The sequence below is a fragment of the Cataglyphis hispanica genome, chromosome 3 (genome assembly GCF_021464435.1).
Source record: "Cataglyphis hispanica isolate Lineage 1 chromosome 3, ULB_Chis1_1.0, whole genome shotgun sequence".
Classification (NCBI taxonomy): domain Eukaryota; kingdom Metazoa; phylum Arthropoda; class Insecta; order Hymenoptera; family Formicidae; genus Cataglyphis; species Cataglyphis hispanica.
The window spans coordinates 7,605,001-7,622,831 of NC_065956.1; the positions used below are offsets into that span (position 1 = coordinate 7,605,001).

The 17,831-nt window shown below is 32.7% G+C and overlaps 2 protein-coding genes across 4 annotated transcripts in view; one reads left to right on the forward strand and one right to left on the reverse strand.

The window, feature by feature from the left end:
• Positions 1 to 17,393, forward strand: part of LOC126848131 (monocarboxylate transporter 3) — a 19,437-nt gene extending 2,044 nt beyond the window's left edge. Inside the window, exons 1-11 of one of the 3 annotated variants that reach the window (XM_050588751.1) lie at positions 5,552 to 6,471; positions 9,742 to 10,045; positions 10,387 to 10,530; positions 10,633 to 10,838; positions 10,970 to 11,198; positions 11,769 to 12,223; positions 12,384 to 12,609; positions 12,719 to 12,894; positions 12,977 to 13,199; positions 13,287 to 13,534; positions 13,672 to 17,393. In XM_050588751.1, the coding sequence (XP_050444708.1) occupies positions 6,409 to 6,471; positions 9,742 to 10,045; positions 10,387 to 10,530; positions 10,633 to 10,838; positions 10,970 to 11,198; positions 11,769 to 12,223; positions 12,384 to 12,609; positions 12,719 to 12,894; positions 12,977 to 13,199; positions 13,287 to 13,534; positions 13,672 to 13,821 (2,424 nt within the window). In that variant the 5' untranslated portion in view covers positions 5,552 to 6,408 and the 3' untranslated portion in view covers positions 13,822 to 17,393. Of the gene's footprint in view, positions 1 to 5,551; positions 6,472 to 9,741; positions 10,046 to 10,386; positions 10,531 to 10,632; positions 10,839 to 10,969; positions 11,199 to 11,768; positions 12,224 to 12,383; positions 12,610 to 12,718; positions 12,895 to 12,976; positions 13,200 to 13,286; positions 13,535 to 13,671 lie in introns of those variants that run through there. The other 2 variants (XM_050588752.1, XM_050588754.1) reach the window with 2 other exon arrangements.
• The window catches only part of LOC126848139 (delta(14)-sterol reductase TM7SF2), an 83,909-nt gene that overhangs the window by 14,932 nt on the left and 51,146 nt on the right, over positions 1 to 17,831 (reverse strand). Inside the window, exon 3 of the mRNA XM_050588767.1 lies at positions 13,745 to 13,783. The gene's annotated coding sequence lies outside the window, so the exon portion shown is untranslated. The remainder of the gene's footprint in view (positions 1 to 13,744; positions 13,784 to 17,831) is intronic.

A 17,831-nucleotide genomic window follows, 5' to 3' on the forward strand; every position in this document is an offset into this window, starting at 1 on the left:
AAACACAAAATATTATATTTTTATATTATATTATAATATTATATTAATATTATATATTTTTAAAATAAGTATATAATATTATACTAATATTAATATTATATATTTTTCATTCGGCAGCTCATATCATTTTTTTAATTTTATCTATTATAAATATAAATAATATTCTCTAAAAGTATAAAATATAAGATATTCTCTATATCTTATCTAAAGTGAAGCAATTCATGGAATGAAAAAAATACATAGTGTACGTAATTTAATAATACAATATTGAACACGATCTATTAAAAACGTGCATTTTTTGCGCACTTCTTTTTCACAATCATTTTTCAATTGATTTTCGCAAGATAAATGATAAAAAAAAAATGTGCGCAACGATTGAACAATCGCGAAATGCGAGTGAAAGTGGATTGTAGGCTGGTTGTGACGAGGAAATTTATAATGTAACGCCGTACTGACAAAACACGATATTATATTCCGGACGATACGCTGCATTGTTTCCGCGCGTACAATTCTTTTCTCTCTCTCCCTTTCTCTCTCGCCACGTTTGCCATTAGAACATTATTAGATAAATACAGTTTTTAGCAAATATTTTCTAGTCTAAAAGAGCCTTTAATTCCGAAAAAGCAGAAAAACGATTCGAGAAGAAGCTTTCCCCAACGACTTCTAGACTGACTTAAGATTGACTTCTATTAAAGTCTCACGCGATAGATTATAACGTATTCGTGAGATTCGAGAGATTAAGATTTACTTTTCTGTACGCGACTCTCTTATCTTTTAAGTGTTTATTGAACTTCTTATCATTCTCTATCGATGTCGAACAGGCCTCGGATTCGCGGCTGTTCAACCGACAGATATTAGATAGAATTTTTCAGATTATTTTTCGATGATTAAATTCTTCATTGCATCAATAATTCTTAACGAGTAATAGATTTCTTTTTATTACATAAAAAAAATATTCAAGAGCTAAATTAAATATTTTATAATTATCATTACAACAAAAAAGTATAGTTGCACGTTTTATATAAAAATGATATTTTAATATCATCGGTAACATCAATAGATTTATATAAGAAATTTTATTTTAAATTAGCAAAAATTTTTCACATCTCACAACTTAATTTTATAAAAGCTTTCGCTTACTGATGCAAAAAAGTTTTTCTTTTCCGACTCCATGCTCTTTCTACGATGACCGCGTCGAATGTAATCAGCAATTGTTTGTCTGAGAATGCAGTGCGGAAGCGCTCGGACTTCGTTATCAACAGGCAGTACAATCCAGTAAGGTTGCAGTAATTAGAACGCATGCACAAACAATACTAATGTGATTCATCGGATGCATCCGAGAACGTTGCTTTTTCCCCTTTGGACCGCGTTTTTTTTTAATCGCAACTTCAAATATCAAAAATCGTAAGCAAATAGCAATAACGAGCTCGAGATTAAATGGTTTATCCTGAAGAAAGAATAGGCGATATCGCATACTCGATAAATAATGATAGATCCTTTCTTTATCGTTTGGAATGGCCACTTTAATTTTTATCAGCGTTTGCACGACCCTTCTGAACAAATTGCCAGACCGATAAATACGACGTAAATGAGTATCTTTAAAACTGTTTTGTTAGAATCGTAATCTCCTTCGTAATGTAAAATCTTTTAACTTTGTGTTATAACGCACCTTGATTATCACGATTTATCGTAAACATCTTTTCTTGGAATGATGATGTATAATCAAGACTTTTTTATTAAATGTTTGTATGTAACTAAAAATATTTTCTTATTAAAAAACCTATATTAAAAATGAATTATAAATTTAATAACTTTATTTTATAATGCACTTTTTTATCGAGAATCTTGGATCTCTCATCTCTCAAAAAAAAAAAATTGTAAAGCCTAAGGAATTGAAAAGAAGAATAAAGCTCCAATATAGCTTATCTAATCTAATTTGTAAACTTATAAATTTATAAATAAAAAAACAATTTAAACTCTTGTTTTTCCCAAAGGTATTTTATATTAAATTATATTACAACATAAATTTCAAATTTCTCTCACTTCAATAATATAATTTATATTTTCAAATTCATAAAATATGGACTAATAACACAATGAAATTTCAATTAAATATTAATATATGAAAATCTATAGTCGGATTTATTCGACGAATATATTTACTGCCTGGGCTTTGGGCGCTCTCGTGCTACCGCGGAAATATGCTAGAAAATTTTTCCGCAGAGATGAGAAGCATTGGTGAGAGCATTGGTATTTTCATATGTCGGTGCCTTCAGCTCTAATTGTCGCTGGTTATTATCTAATTAATTCATAAGCGTCATCAGCATCGTCATGAGCATCGCGCTGCTCTGCCGCAGTGTTCCGCGTGATCGGCGCTCGCGATCGCGTTCCACCAAATTTATGAACATTGCGTGTGTTCCGCGATCGTTCCGCTCAGCTTATATCTCGCCCGATAAAACCAGCATCGTTAATGAGCGTTCTCTCGACGTGATTTTCACGGCTGACAGTCCAAGGGAAACGAACTTATCGTGACGCGATACAGGCTATGGCCGATTCGGCGGATCAGCATCTGGAGTATTTCATCGTAAGTTCCATCTTTGATTCGATTGAAGACCTCACAAGTAGACAAACCATCCATTAAGACATTATTCCAATTGTTCGAGAAGAAGAGAATCTGCCTCTATAAATTTCTTTATATTTCTATATACATCATTTCTTGTGTGAATTATAAAAGAGATTTTATATTATCTCTGTACATACGTACATACATATATATATATATATATATATATATATATATATATATATATAATTTTTATTTTAGACGTAAAGTAATTTTTTGTATTTTATTTATATACATATTTTTTATATAAATATATAACAAATTCTTGGTAAAAGATTCAATATATGTATAAAAAAAAGATTCAAAAGAATTACTATAAATTTAAAATAAAATTACTTCGTAATGTAAATTTTTGGCTCAATCAAATTTTAATTATCCATCTATAAATTTGATCAAATACGTCTAAAGCCCTTTTTAATTGAGAGGCCTCATTTAATGCTTTGTTATTGTATATGACAGTCTCCTAGTGAATTATAATGAATCATCCATTAATTGAAGCGAAATTAAATGCGTCAAATATTTTCTCCTTCAAAGATAAAGCCTATAAAATTACTCATCATCAAGCTGCTATTTCTCATTTATTTTCTCTCCAGTCCCAAACAAAGCTATTCCCGAGATTATTGCTGCGTAAAATAGCACTCTTGTTTTATAGCTACATGAGGAGGAGGGAATTTAAAATTTAATTTTTTTAAAGATTTAATTAAATTCTAAAACATACAACGATAAAATATCGTCTAAATATGATGAAGTTTATTCGAACGCATACACAAATATTCACGAGAAACCAAAGACATTATTATTCAGAAAGAGCAATGTGTGTGAATATATATATATATATATATATATATATATATATATATATATATATATATGATACATTCCAAGATTATAAAAATGAAATTCATAAAATAAATGTGTATGCGTATGAGAACTAGGGTTTCGAAAAAATGCGAAACGCCCCTGTTAAGAAAATTAGCGGATGACGTGCGTCCCTTGACACCATAGAGCGAAGAGCGAGCGCGCTTCGGCGTGACGCGCCACGCAATTCGAGTTCGAGTGGGGAACGCACGCGCGTAGTAAGCGAGAGTGCAACATGCCTTTCGATGACATGTAATGTAGGTAGATGAGCGATGAGCCTCGCGCAGTGCCGCGCTTTGCCCCGACCTGGACCATGCGTTCCGTCTTGCGTGCGCAAGATTGATCGAATCGTGGCACTATCAGCAATATATAATCAGCAGTACAATTGCACTTTGGAAAGATCATATTTTTTTTCCATCAGCATACATACCGCGAATGTATGTATGTATATGTGGTGAAATGTTCGTCATTCCGAGGCTCACTCCAATTCGCTTCGAAAGCGTCGCGTTGCATCGGATATATGATGATTTTCCTTGGGAAGTTATGCTTTAAATCGACAACGCGCGTCAATCGAGTCAAGTGGCATTTGTTCACTTTAGCTTGCTCCGAGAAATCGAGATTGCTGATTTCGATCTTATGTCAATGCTCGTGACGAACATCGTTTCTTGACGAGTTCTAACAGGAAAACACATAAGCTCGATTTAAGAAAACGAAACGCAAAGAAGGACGAATTGGAGCTTTTGTTCGCGGAAGTTCGACGAGCTTCGACACAATCGCTGCGCGTTCTCGAATATAAATAGAATCTGCCGTGCTGCGCCGCGAATATTCTCGATATAGCGCTATTCTGAACGAGTATTAACGCGTCGCACTTGACAATTGTCAGTATCGAGAAAGTTTGATCGAGATTCGAAAAAATACAGTGAATTACCCGCAAGTGTTGCACGTGGATGTATCAAGACGCACTTCAGTGGAGGGCTCTCGACCGTTTTACGCAGAAAGCTTAAAGGGGATGTATCAGGATCGCGCGGAGATACAGGAAACGTCAATTCTATCCTGAAGACAAAACTGGAGGAAAATGAAAGTACGGCAAAACTGAATGATTGAACGTATAATATATAGTGCACGAGTGCATCGTATTATTTTTTTTTGACGTTAGAGAGACACGACGGGCGCCAACCGTTCTCCGTGAGAGACATAAAAAATGATTGAAGATATAATTTTTCACGTTTGAATCCTAGTATTTCTTTTTTTAACACGAAAATATATCGGATTTTAAAGAAAACTAGAAAAAAAACGTTAAATTTGTTTTTAATTTTTTAAATTAAATGTTTGTATTTTTCTTTTTTAATTTTTGAAAAGTATATAAGTTTTTTTTTAAAGTTTTTTTTTTTTTTTTTAAAGAGAATTTTTGTTAAATTTCGAAGTATATTACAAGGACATACTAGAAATACTTGATGATTGCAAGAAAATATCAAATGCAATAAGACATTCTCATTTTATTTATTCCTGACAGATAAAGATTAAAACTGCCGACTCAGCCCTCCTCCCCACAAAAAATTATTAAATTCCTGCCCAGTATGAGCTCAAAATTTTTAATTTGTAGGATGTGAAAGTTCATAAATAATTGTACGCTATTTGTTTTTTTATTTTTGTGAAATGGGAGTTTAACAATAAGTATCCGGATACAAAAGTGATATGCTATATCGACGTGACAAAACGCAACGAAAGAAGAAACACTAGACAAAGCGCTCATCACGAGTGCGTTGTATGCATATGCACCTTTTGTTCGCAACACACGTGAGTCATTTGGCACGTGCGTACTTTGAGAAGAAACATCACTGCGCAGTCGCCGTTTGGCCTTTTTTTACTCAGAGAAACTTACTTCTTTTTAAACATTTCACTTCAAGAAAGGCAATATACAGAAAATAATAAGACGAATTTTGTGAAACTTGACAATTATTGTCAAGGTACAACGAAAATTCAAAGTTTCAAAAGAGAATTTCTCTACGAGGAAAAAATATCAAATAAATATTAAAAAAAAATAAATAAAATAATTTTATAAAAGTAATATTTGAGGAAATTGTAATATTGAAGTATTGAGATATATATTTGTTGACGAAACATTTATTTAGCTATGCAATCGCGAAGAAGAATCTAACATACAACAAAAGTAAACATAAAAATAAAATTTCAAGCAAGAAATAATTTGCCTTAAAAAGTCACCGAAAAGATTTGAAGCACGTCAAGAAAATTGACATATCAAGAAAAACAGGAGAAACTAATTTAATCTTTTTGACGAAATTAACCGCGACATAAACTAAAAAATAACTTCCAAGAGAAAAAAAGTGTGGAATGTGTGTGTGAAAAATCAACAGCCGAATCGCGGGAAAAACTCTATATCGGCGCATCGAGGACATCCTCTGTATCTTGTCCTCGAGGTGCTCTCCTTGGAGCAGAGATCATCGTGGCGTTCTCCCACCATTTCTACCTCGACGAAGCGAGTTATCGGATGCCGACGCGGCGTGCGCTGCGCGCGATGGCAGTGCGCTAAGCGAGCGGATGCCGACGCGAGCGCGCCAGTACTGCCAGTAGCACAGTCGTAGTCGACATGGCAGCGGATTACGACGAGTGAGATTGTCGACGGGTGGTTTGGCGGGCCGGAAGGAGAGAGAGAGTGGTGATAGAGTGAAAAAAAAGTGCGGAAGGAACATAGACGATAAAGGGAGCGGAGAATCTGTCGAGGATAAAGCCGCGCTCGCGAGCGAAGAGAGCGGCGTCGAGTCGCTCGCAACGCGTCGAGCGTGCTCGAAAATAGAACGCTGTTTCGAGCGAAAAGAGAGGAGGAGGGTGCTGAGGGAAGGAAAAAGGGTGCCGGAGATAGAGAGAGTAAGAGAAGAGGTGATTGACGGTTTAAGGCGATTCGTAGAATGTCGCGTGTGTCACTCAACAAGTCGCAGTACGGCTCACGTCGCGTCCGCAAGATCAGCTCGGTACGGTTTGTATATGGGTATAATTGTGTGTTGATGCGCTGTCGGTTATATTCAAAAATCTGTCCCATCGTCCTTCCTTCCTTTCTACCTTTCCGCTCTCTGTCTTGCGAATACTGGAACACAATGATCTCGTTTCCTACGTGACTCGTTTATTACCGGATACGGCAGTGCGACCAGTGGCTACTTGAATAAGATAAAGATTTAAAAAAAGATCTAAAAGACATGGAAAAAGTATTAAAAAGTTTTTTGCAAATGCAATCTCTTTCATGTTGCGGAAAATGAAAATTTTCTCAAAATTTAATGTTGGAGTAAAAAGTTTACAATCGATACATTTCTATGTATACTACATATTTCGTATTTTTATTACCGATTTCTGCACAATCTATTCAGATGAGTCGTTTAATTCGCGTGCATTTTTATGGTAGTCTTTCAATCGCGCTGAAATTATAATCGTTTTTTATGCATATTTTATAATCACTGGCACAATCGCGCAGTGCGTCTTTACGAAAAAAGATGGCATGTAACAGCCTTGACGGTTGACAGACGGCTACCCGTGACGAGAGATGCATCGTTGCATTGGTACGCACGATCCGTAACGTACTTTGCATACGCATGACAATGGCGTGTAACACAGTAATACCGTGTGTGTACGACAATAACACCGTGCTAGAAAACAGCAAGGTCAGATGCGAGCGTGAGCGATTCTCGCGGTGAGCTTTACGTCTTTCATCGTCGGGTGGCGCGATCGGAATGACAGCGCGCGATCAGCTGATCCGCTGTGACCTTCCGTTCGGCCAAGTCATCCGCGCGGACGCAAACGCGAACACACGCGCTGCATTTATTCGTCTTCGCGACCGTGGTATGCGAGATCGTTGATCCAAATTTTTAACAATGGGACTATACTAATTATATATGTCTCTTGTCAGTGAGATATACAGAAGCGAGATATACAGAAGCGAGATATATAAAAATATAAGCGGGCAGCAATCTCTATATCTCTACAAAGAAACGTTATTTATTAACGATGATTAGATACAACCGAAAAATTATATAGTCTTATAATATTTTATCATTCTTATTATACTTAATCTTGCCACAAAGAGAACTAATAAAATTATAGAAAAGAATTATTTTGCTAATATCATTAAAATATTAACAATTAAAATAATCGTTATCTTGTCTGATTGCTAAAGTAATTAATAATATTCGAATATTAATTTTTTATTAATTCTTATAATTCAATAGTCTCATGTAATTATGTTGTAAAAGACCTGTGTAAATGTTAAATTACTGTTGATTAATATCGTATCGCGTAGGCGCGGCTCGATATTTTCCCTTCTTGATTATCATGGTATTAATATCTCCGTATATATATATATATATATATATATATATATATATATAAAGATGTTTTTTTTAAGTCCGATATAATTGGAATTATCATTTCAGATTAAATATCAATTGAATATTGTAGCGATATTACGTGATTATTGAATATTGTATTATTCGACAATATAGCTGAAACTTAAATGATATTTGGTAATTAAATAAATTAATATATATAACTATATATATATATATATATATATATATATATATATATTATATATAGTTTCAAAAGCAAATACATTGTCTGCTCATAAAAAATTCATTAAATAAAATCTCAGATACTAAAAACTATATCTGTAAATTTTTATTTTTATTATTATACTATAAATCAATTTGATATGATTGTTTTATAAATACAATTAATAATAATTTAAAAAATATTAACATACATAAGACATTTCAGAAAAAGAATCATACAAACACTTTTACAAGGGTATATAATACTTGACAAATATAAGCAGGAAAAAATTTCAATAAAAAAACAATTCCTAAAATTATTTATTGTAGCACCGTGTACTTTCTCTTTCTCTCTCCTTCTCTCTCTCTCTCTCTCTCTCTCTCTCTCTCTCTCTCTTGTCATTTTAAATCTTATAAGTTATGAATTTCCGATTTGTTTGAAATGCCAATGATGTTTTTAAATTTTTTACTACATATATTTTCAACAGTATTTATTTATCTAAGAAAGCGTCTTTAATAACAGTAATTTATGCGATGTGTTTATATAACACAATGATAGCGCAAACCTATCGCAATGTATTCTATCTCTATCATTGTTTTCATCTCAATAAGCATTAGTTTTAATACACACATACATTTATATTAATCTTTCTTTTTCTCTCTTCGCGTATGCGTATAATAGATAAAGATTTTTTTTTATTATTTATTTTAATTAAAGTATTATTTTTTTATATCTCAAGCACATAATAATTTAAATCCAATTAAATTATAGAAGAAATGCAGATTGAAAACAATTATTTCTTTATCAATTTGATTCCAGCGATATATTCTATTTATCACCTTGACTATATGTAGCCTTAGAGACCGATTAACTTACAATAGCTATTTAATGTCTATGCTAGCGTTTGCGTGATTATGATATCATCCTACCATCATAGCATGCGGCGTTGTTCTTATGTTACACTTTGCGATAATTTCTAGATCGTGATTAATGAAATCATCATTGTTAAGTCATGGTATATGGTTCTTTTTCTCATTACGTGAAAAACAAATTTATTATTGATTGAATTTAAAACTGGATTTGAAATTCTCTGCGCGTATTTCTTTTTTTCGAAAAATATCTCATTTTATTGCATATGATCTGAATGATAAGAAGTCTAATCGACAACATTTCATCAGTCAGTGATTATAGAAATAAATCCTTGTTTGTGCATCGTCACAAAAAGAGATCTTTTTCTCTTAGAGCATTCAAGGTAAACTGCAAGTTTCATTCAAGGCGAAAGTAACGCGTTCGTGTTTGGCGAAGTATAAGATAGTCTTCAATTATATTATTTTCCAGTTTTTCTGCGAAATTATTATACGCAATGCAGATATAAGGTGTGTCAAAATTATGCGCACTAAATTATTAGAGCATAAAAAGTTTAAAATTGCGAGTTGCATAGTAAAAGCTCTGTAATTTATATCAATCCTTATCATATTTTAATAATGTAAAGTGCCAGATTATGAACAACAATACAAAATAAATAGCTGAAATTAATCAATTATTTTTTTTTTTTCGAACCGTTTCTTGTGATATAAGAATTATTTTTTAATAAATAAAAAGCATCAGAGAAAAATTTAGAAGAATATAGCACTTTCAAAACGCATAAAAGATTTTATATGAGTTTGTAAAAAATAGAAGATTATTATTACGTTTCTTTTCAGACGGAGAGCGAATATTCTGTAGAAGAACAATCGAGATTAACGGGAGCCGATGGACCGGGCGGCGATGAAGCTTCGCCGGAAGATGAGGGAGGTTCGCTCTGCGAATACCACGATATACCACCCCCACCTGACGGCGGTTATGGTTGGGTGGTGGTATTTGCATCGTTTATGTGTAACATGATAGTAGACGGTATCGCCTATACGTTTGGCGTCTTTCTAGGAGAGTTTGTTAAATACTTTGGAGAAGGAAAGGGGAAAACCGCTTGGGTTGGCTCATTGCTATCTGGAATGTACCTTAGTGCTGGTAAGATACACATGAATATTTTCAAAATCTTGTTTGCAATGAATTTTAAAGCATAGGATACATAATAACTACTAACAAAATATATCTTAACATCTATTATATTTTTTATAAAAAAAAAAAAATAATTTTTTCTTAAGGAAAGTTTTGTTTATAAAAAGATATAATTATTTAATATTAATATACGAAAATAAAAGCTTATCTTTTCATCAATTGTATTTTATCTCAGTAAAAGGAGATGAGGAATTATGATTTTTTGATAAAATTCATACTGAATCAATTTAAATTAAATAACCAATTAAAACAAATTGTAATGGATAAATTTGAATTTTTTTTTGTCGCAGGTCCTGTCGTCAGTGCTTTAACGAATAAGTATGGCTGTAGAGCAGTATGTATGGCAGGAAGTTTCTTAGGCGCCGCCGCATTTGTACTTTCAACATTTTCAAGCAGTGTAAATATGCTTATGATGACTTATGGCATTATGGGAGGTAATAATAACATATTTTTTCGCGGTTACTCGCGCAATGTTTTTACGCCAGTCTCGCCAGTTTCTTTATATAGTTTAGTTCATATCTCTATTACTCTTTTAGGAATCGGATTTGGTTTGATATATCTACCCGCAGTAGTTTGCGTAGGCTATTACTTCGAAACCAAAAGATCTTTAGCTACTGGTATTGCCGTATGCGGATCGGGATTCGGCACGTTCGCATTTGCGCCTCTCGCGACCATGCTGCTGGAGGCGTACAGCTGGAAGGGAGCAAATCTAATCCTGGCTGGTCTCATCTTAAATTGCGCAGTAAGTAAACAGTGAAATATCTCACTCGTGTTACGCTTCGCTACTTTGCTTATGCAGGAGTAACACAACGCGTTAGATTAATCGAGATAATATATCTCGTATATCTGATAATTCTAACAGATGATTTCTAGGTATTTGGTGCCATGATGAGACCTTTGGAGTACCCGAAAGTTTCTTCCGTTAAACCATTGTTACAAAGAATGGCCGAAGAGAAGAGATTTCAGATGGAACGTGGAAGCATCGGTGGTTCTTATTTTATGGTGCAATTGCCAGACGGATCTATGGAAAAGAGAATGAAAATGCCCATCAATATTGATCCTGGTGTTCATTCCAGCTTCAATTTAGACCAATTAGTGCCTGGTAAGAAATTCCTTCGCGATCAGTACTCTTTCGCATATCCCGTTATGATTGTGAAAACGGCGTGAGTTATACAAATATAGAGATAAAGTTAATTCTTAATTAATTTATCAATTTATCGTATTTTATTCTGAGAGATAACGAACCAAAAATTGCTTTCTAATATCTTAAGATATTATATGTATATATTGTTATATGTATTATTATATGTATATATATATTCTTATATATTAATTATATTATATATATATATATATATATATATATATATATATATATATTACACAAGATATTCTTAAAGATATATAAAAAAAGTAGAACAATATTTTAATTAAAATGATAATTTTTTGAGAATATTATTAAAAAATATTTTTTATATGCAAAAATTTCTAATTATCTCAAAATAAAATTATATAGCTTATATAATTTTTATAATGATATACCTCGTCAAGTAATCGAGATGATAATCATCTCGATTATTTGAGGAATGTATATTGTACTCATCATCTTGAAGATATAATATATAAAAGAAATACGTAAGAAGTATTTCATTGAATAACCATAATATTAAAGGAACTCCTTTAACACCAGTTCCAACGGTGCCAACCCTCCCGACTATATCCGAAGTGAAGGTACAAGAGCACTCTTCCAGTGGACATACTAGCGATAGCGGCAGCATGGACTTAAAGAATATTTCGAATAAATCTAAAAGCAAGAATATTGACGAAACCAAAGACGCCAAGGACGCGGAGAAGCCCGAGAATGAATTTAATAAGACGATAATCCCTAGAAACGCATCGCAGCCGGCTTTCACGACCCACGTTCAAGGTTTGCCTAAAAACGGTTCTGTGCCATTCTTCGATAGAATTCGTAAAACGAGTACCAGCGAGCGCTACAAGCCTAGCCTTAGTGCAATAAAAAACTCTAGGACAACGCTTAATTCTAATGGAGATATCAGAAAGAGCTTGCATCTGAGACTTTCCACAAGTAGTATGCTGGGATCGCGAAATAATAACGCTGAAGTTGATGTAAGTTTATACATTTATATAGATTTGAACGTTTCATCTTACGGGAAATACGTTGATTAGATTTATATCCCTTACATATTGCTAGACAAATTAATCGCATATTTCTCCGCATATTAATCTAATAATAATGATGTACAATATTTTTGTTTGTTATTACTAGGATGGTGAGAGTATTACTTTTACTACCAGTAAAACTAGTATCCCAAAGGAAAAACCAATGATGGTCCGTCCCTTATCAAGAAAGGATATTTTCTACAGTGGTAGCGTAGTCAATTTACCAGAATACCAAAGCCAGAAATCTCTCGCCAATTATCGTCAGAGTGTTATATCTATTCCCAAATCTGTACGTGGTGACATGAAAGACATTGATATTGAAAAAGCACAACGTATGTATATATATATATATATATATTGTATATATGTTTACGATATCAAAATTCAATCGATATTATTACAAATTTCAAAAGAAATAACATAAATTTTTTAATTTCTTAGAACCCTTATGTCCTTGCTTGGTATTACCTGACTCATTTAAAGAAGCTCTAGCAACAATGATGGATATGTCCTTATTGAAGGATCCTGTTTTCCTTCTAATTGGTATTAGCAACGTATTTGGTATGGCAGGATTATATGTTCCTTTTGTATATCTGGTGGATGCTGCAGTCTTAGATGTACGTTATTAATTTTCACTATATCATTATATCGCATTGAATATAATAACATATATTCAACTATGTCTCGTTTCTTTTTTAGGGAATTGAAAGCAATTCTGCATCGTTCTTATTATCCATCATAGGAATAACAAACACTATAGGTCGTGTGGCTTGTGGATATGTGGCCGATTTTCCGCAAGTCGATTCTTTACTGTTAAACAATGTTTGTTTAATTATATCTACAATCGCAGTAGCTGCAACACCATTTTGCCATAGTTATGCTGCTTATATTATTATGAGCATATTTTTCGGAATAGCAATATGTAAGTATTAAAATGTGATATATTTGCAAATTTTGTCTTGAATATATTTTCTCTTTTTTTTTTTTATATAATTTTATAATTTTTTAGCTGGATATATCTCATTAACATCGATCATTTTGGTGGATCTCTTGGGATTAGACAAATTAACGAACGCTTTCGGCCTTTTAATTCTGTTCAGAGGGGCTGCTGCTATAGTCGGTTCACCCTTAGCAGGCGCTGTTTACGACGCAACGCAAAGCTATAGCATCCCGTTTTTCATGGCAGGGTTTTTCTTCCTTGTAAGCACTATTACTAGTTTCATGGCCCCTGCTATGAAACGGTGCACTACACCGCAGGTGAAAACGCAATTTATATTAATCTTTTTAATATTTAAGATTATTTTATAAAAATAAATTATTATAATATAGTGTCCAGCATGCGTTTGCATTCAACAGGATTTAATTGCATTAACGAATTATTGTATTTGTTGCAGACTCAACCTGTGATATTAGATACATTGACTCCAATTGACGAAGATATCGAGGAAGAGAATGAGGAGGACTTACCGGAAATAATAGAAACTGCGCCGTCACCTTTAGAACCACCTGAAAAGGAAATCAAGCAAATAGAGTCTGTTTTATAAATATTTCTGATCATTTTTAAATTGATAAAAATCGCCTTCACTCCGAGCCACACTGTGATAGGGCTGCTACTTTAAAGTCTCAAAAATGTACTTCTTTGTTACACGTTTAATCGATAAAGCACAAATTAGTGGCATATCTGATGGAATTTTTATCATAGTTACGTACTTAGATTTGTATTGTATATGTTTTCTTATTTTTTTTCTTTGTTTTCTATTGAAAACCGATAAATGTTATATTAATGAAATCCCATCAGATATTAATACTTAATTGCCTACGTGTAATAGTGAAAAAAAATGATAGAGCGTTTTATTAACCTAATCAGTATCGAACCAGCAGTATATATATGTATATAGAGAAAAACAAATATTAAAATGAAAAAATGCTCTTATACCGTGCATATCGAGTAATCTTGAATAAATTATTAATCTGCATCATAGGAATATAATATTAAATAATTTGAAAATTATATAATATATACAAGGATCGGTCAACGCATTATTGATCGGACTTGCTCGTTTTAAACATGAGGCATAATGATGTATACATGAATAAAATCTATGTATTCTATATTTATTAACTGTAGTATATATGTTTTTATTTTGCGAAAATAACTCGTGTATGAAACAACGACGATGTATTTTAGTCTAATCAATGTACGATTGACCATCCTTCATCGAAAAGATCCCACCTACGATCTGTCGTGTTAGTTAAATCTATTTTTGGCCACATCCAAAGATACAATTTGAATTATTGACAATTCAAAGAGATATTTTCTTGCATACTTGCGCAAATTATATATATGTGTACGTGCGTACATGTGTGCGTGTGTTTTGTATGTATTTTGTGTGTATATACATATGCATACATACATTTATATATATATATATATATATATATATATATATATATATATATATATATATATATGTGTGTGTGTGTACAAAAGAAAGAATGTGAATTATTAATTTACATGCAACAAATATATCAATGTGTTGCACAGGATAAAATGTAAATAATTTATAGAGAATCATAAAATAATAATAACGAACTCTAGAATTATGTCAAATGAAGTTATAAGTTTTTCGCTCGCTGGGAAGTTTCGCAATTAGTGTATTCGTTAAGGGACAATTAACGCATTGTTAGGTAGACTAAATAATATATTGATTATCCGAAACACAGAGAGAATTCTTATTTGATCAATGTATAAAATACGTCTCGCCTGTTACAGCTAGTTTGTATAAATAGATTTAATCGTTTAGTGAAACTGACTGTGTCGTGTAAGATAGCACTTACAAAGCACATTAAGTAATACAAACTTAATAAGGACTGACGTGTTCCAAGCGATATGCCAAGTGATTGTAAGCGTTTCTTGTGCGAATTATATGTAACTAATTTTTCTTCAACGACGGCGAAGATCATTATTGGACCGATATGGTTTGCATATATACGCCTACAAATATGCACACAATAAACATATATGTGTGCATAACACATTATTATGTATGCGATTCTATATGCACACATATAAATCGAGGAGCTCATTGTAAATCTTGTTGAATAGCAAGAATATACATTACACGGTGTATGTACAATGTATATATGATTTCGGAATGATTAAATATGTTTATCGAGACACGCGCGATTGTGGGTAAAGGAAAAAGAAAAGTGGAAGAATTTTGCTATATAATGAGAACCAACAGTGCTATTACACTACTCGCCACCGCTGCTGCTAATCGCTATTACCACACTTATCACATACACACACACACACACACGATTAAAATATTACCGTAGTACAATTATACAAACGCACGTTACTTACGTTCCCGTTTCACAATCGTGTTGTGAAGGGTAAGAATGAAAGGGGAGAAGAAATTATATGTTTTGTGATTACAATCAAACGCGACTGTATTCTACATACAGGCATGCATCCACAAAGATATGCACGCGCGCACGCGGGCATCGCGACGAAAAAATCCCCTCTCTACAGAGTTGCATTATACAATTAGACTATATAAATAATATCGATGCACAATGCGCGCGTGTAGCGTGACAATGTTTGCACGCGTATGTTCAATAATGTATGTATGTATGTGCCGGACGAGGCGGAACCAACACCTTACGTGAGTTAGATATACAGTGGTATGTGTGCGACGTGCGTGCACACTTACACGCAGAGAGATATTGTGGCGACGCGCGCAACGAGCAGAATATATATTATTATTGAAAAGAAATGTCGAGATATATTTATTATTAAATATTATTAAGTATAATAATATTAAATATCAATATTCACGTACCTACACATACATCATGTGAAAATATTCAATTATATATGTAATTGAATATAAAATGTAAATCTATTTCTAGAAAAAAAAATATTACTCCAAAATTTTTATTTGTTGAAGATATAAATATTCAATGAAGCTTAAAAAACTGCTATATAAAAGTATTCTAATTATTGCTATGCCGATGGTTCCCTTGAAATATCTTTCTTATTCAAGAATGTGTATCTATCATTAATCTCCATATTTAACTGGATATCCAGTTATGTATAGAAATCAGTGATAGTCACATATTTATTAATAAGAAAGATATTAGTTATGCAGTTATATATAGAGATCAGTGGTGTCTATATATAAAACATTACATATAGTAGAAACAAGTTTTTGATATTTTTGGAGTAAGATTTTTTTTTAAAGTACACGTGATTAAGAGAAATCGAAGTAATGTATGTAACGCGAGTTATGATTTAAGTGTAGTTGCGTTAACTATTAAACATTTCACAAACCAACTCTTCAACATCACATCTGGAATCCAACAGATTCTGCAAGCTTAATCGTCTGCTATTTTTCTTTGGATTTTTTTAATCTAAGATTCGTTTTAAGGAATGTAAAAAAAAAAAAATAATAATATCTAAAAGAGGGAGAAAGTTTTTTTAGTAGACAAAATATTTTTTAATAAAAAAATATTTTCTTTTAAAATACACGTGATTAAGCGATTAGTGATGAAAAATAAAATAAAATTTTTTCGGTAAAAAATATTTTGAAAGCTTTATCAAGAGACGAAATAAATTTATAAATTTTATGATAGAAACGCTATAATGTATTCTTTATACAGAACTAAGTTTTTTTTCGATATATATTCTTTGAAGGTGAAGTCCTAATGTGATGTTCTAGAATCCGGTGAGAGCGTAATATCGCCAGTAGGTAGAACGTTTAGCGCGAACATAATACCCTAATGGCTACTAAATACGTTAGTATAGATACATAATAAAACATGAACACGTTGTGTTAACGCGCGTACACAAAATCGCTAATATATACAATCGAGCGAATTATTTGTCACAAGATCCGTCTGCTCATGACACGCCGGTCCACGCTCTCGTAATTTCGATATAGATTGCCGCTTACTGCCACACTATTCTCTCCGTGCACGAGCGTAAGAAAAAAGAAAGAACGCCCTCCGTGCGTAAGTTAAACATATGATATGGTACAAAGAAGGACAAATGTATTAGGTAACGTTTATCGAAAATTGAGAAGAGGAATTATGACTTTTTATTATTGAAAAACTTTTGCGTTTATTTCTTGCATGAACACCCCACACACACACACATATCCAGCATTATCCGAGGAAAAATTGTTGACATGTCGATTTTTTCGGATCATGATTCTATACATATTTATATAGCATATAAATATCGAAATTACTTCGTTGCATGTAAATAACACAAATCGAAAGTAAATTATCAGCAATAAATTATGTCAATTTTTATCACGTTAGGTGCGATACGGATTTCATTCCTGATAAAGTTATCGAATGAACCCTCTCGGCTTGTCACTGCATGATATTTATGGAAATGATAATTCGTTCTCGCTGTGTACGTTGAAGTAAATTAATTTTTTCACGAATTATCTAATAGTATACGTACATTATACGGTTCGTGTGAATTAACAATAATAAATCTTCATTAATTGTCATAACGTTATAGCCAGTCTTGTCAAAATAT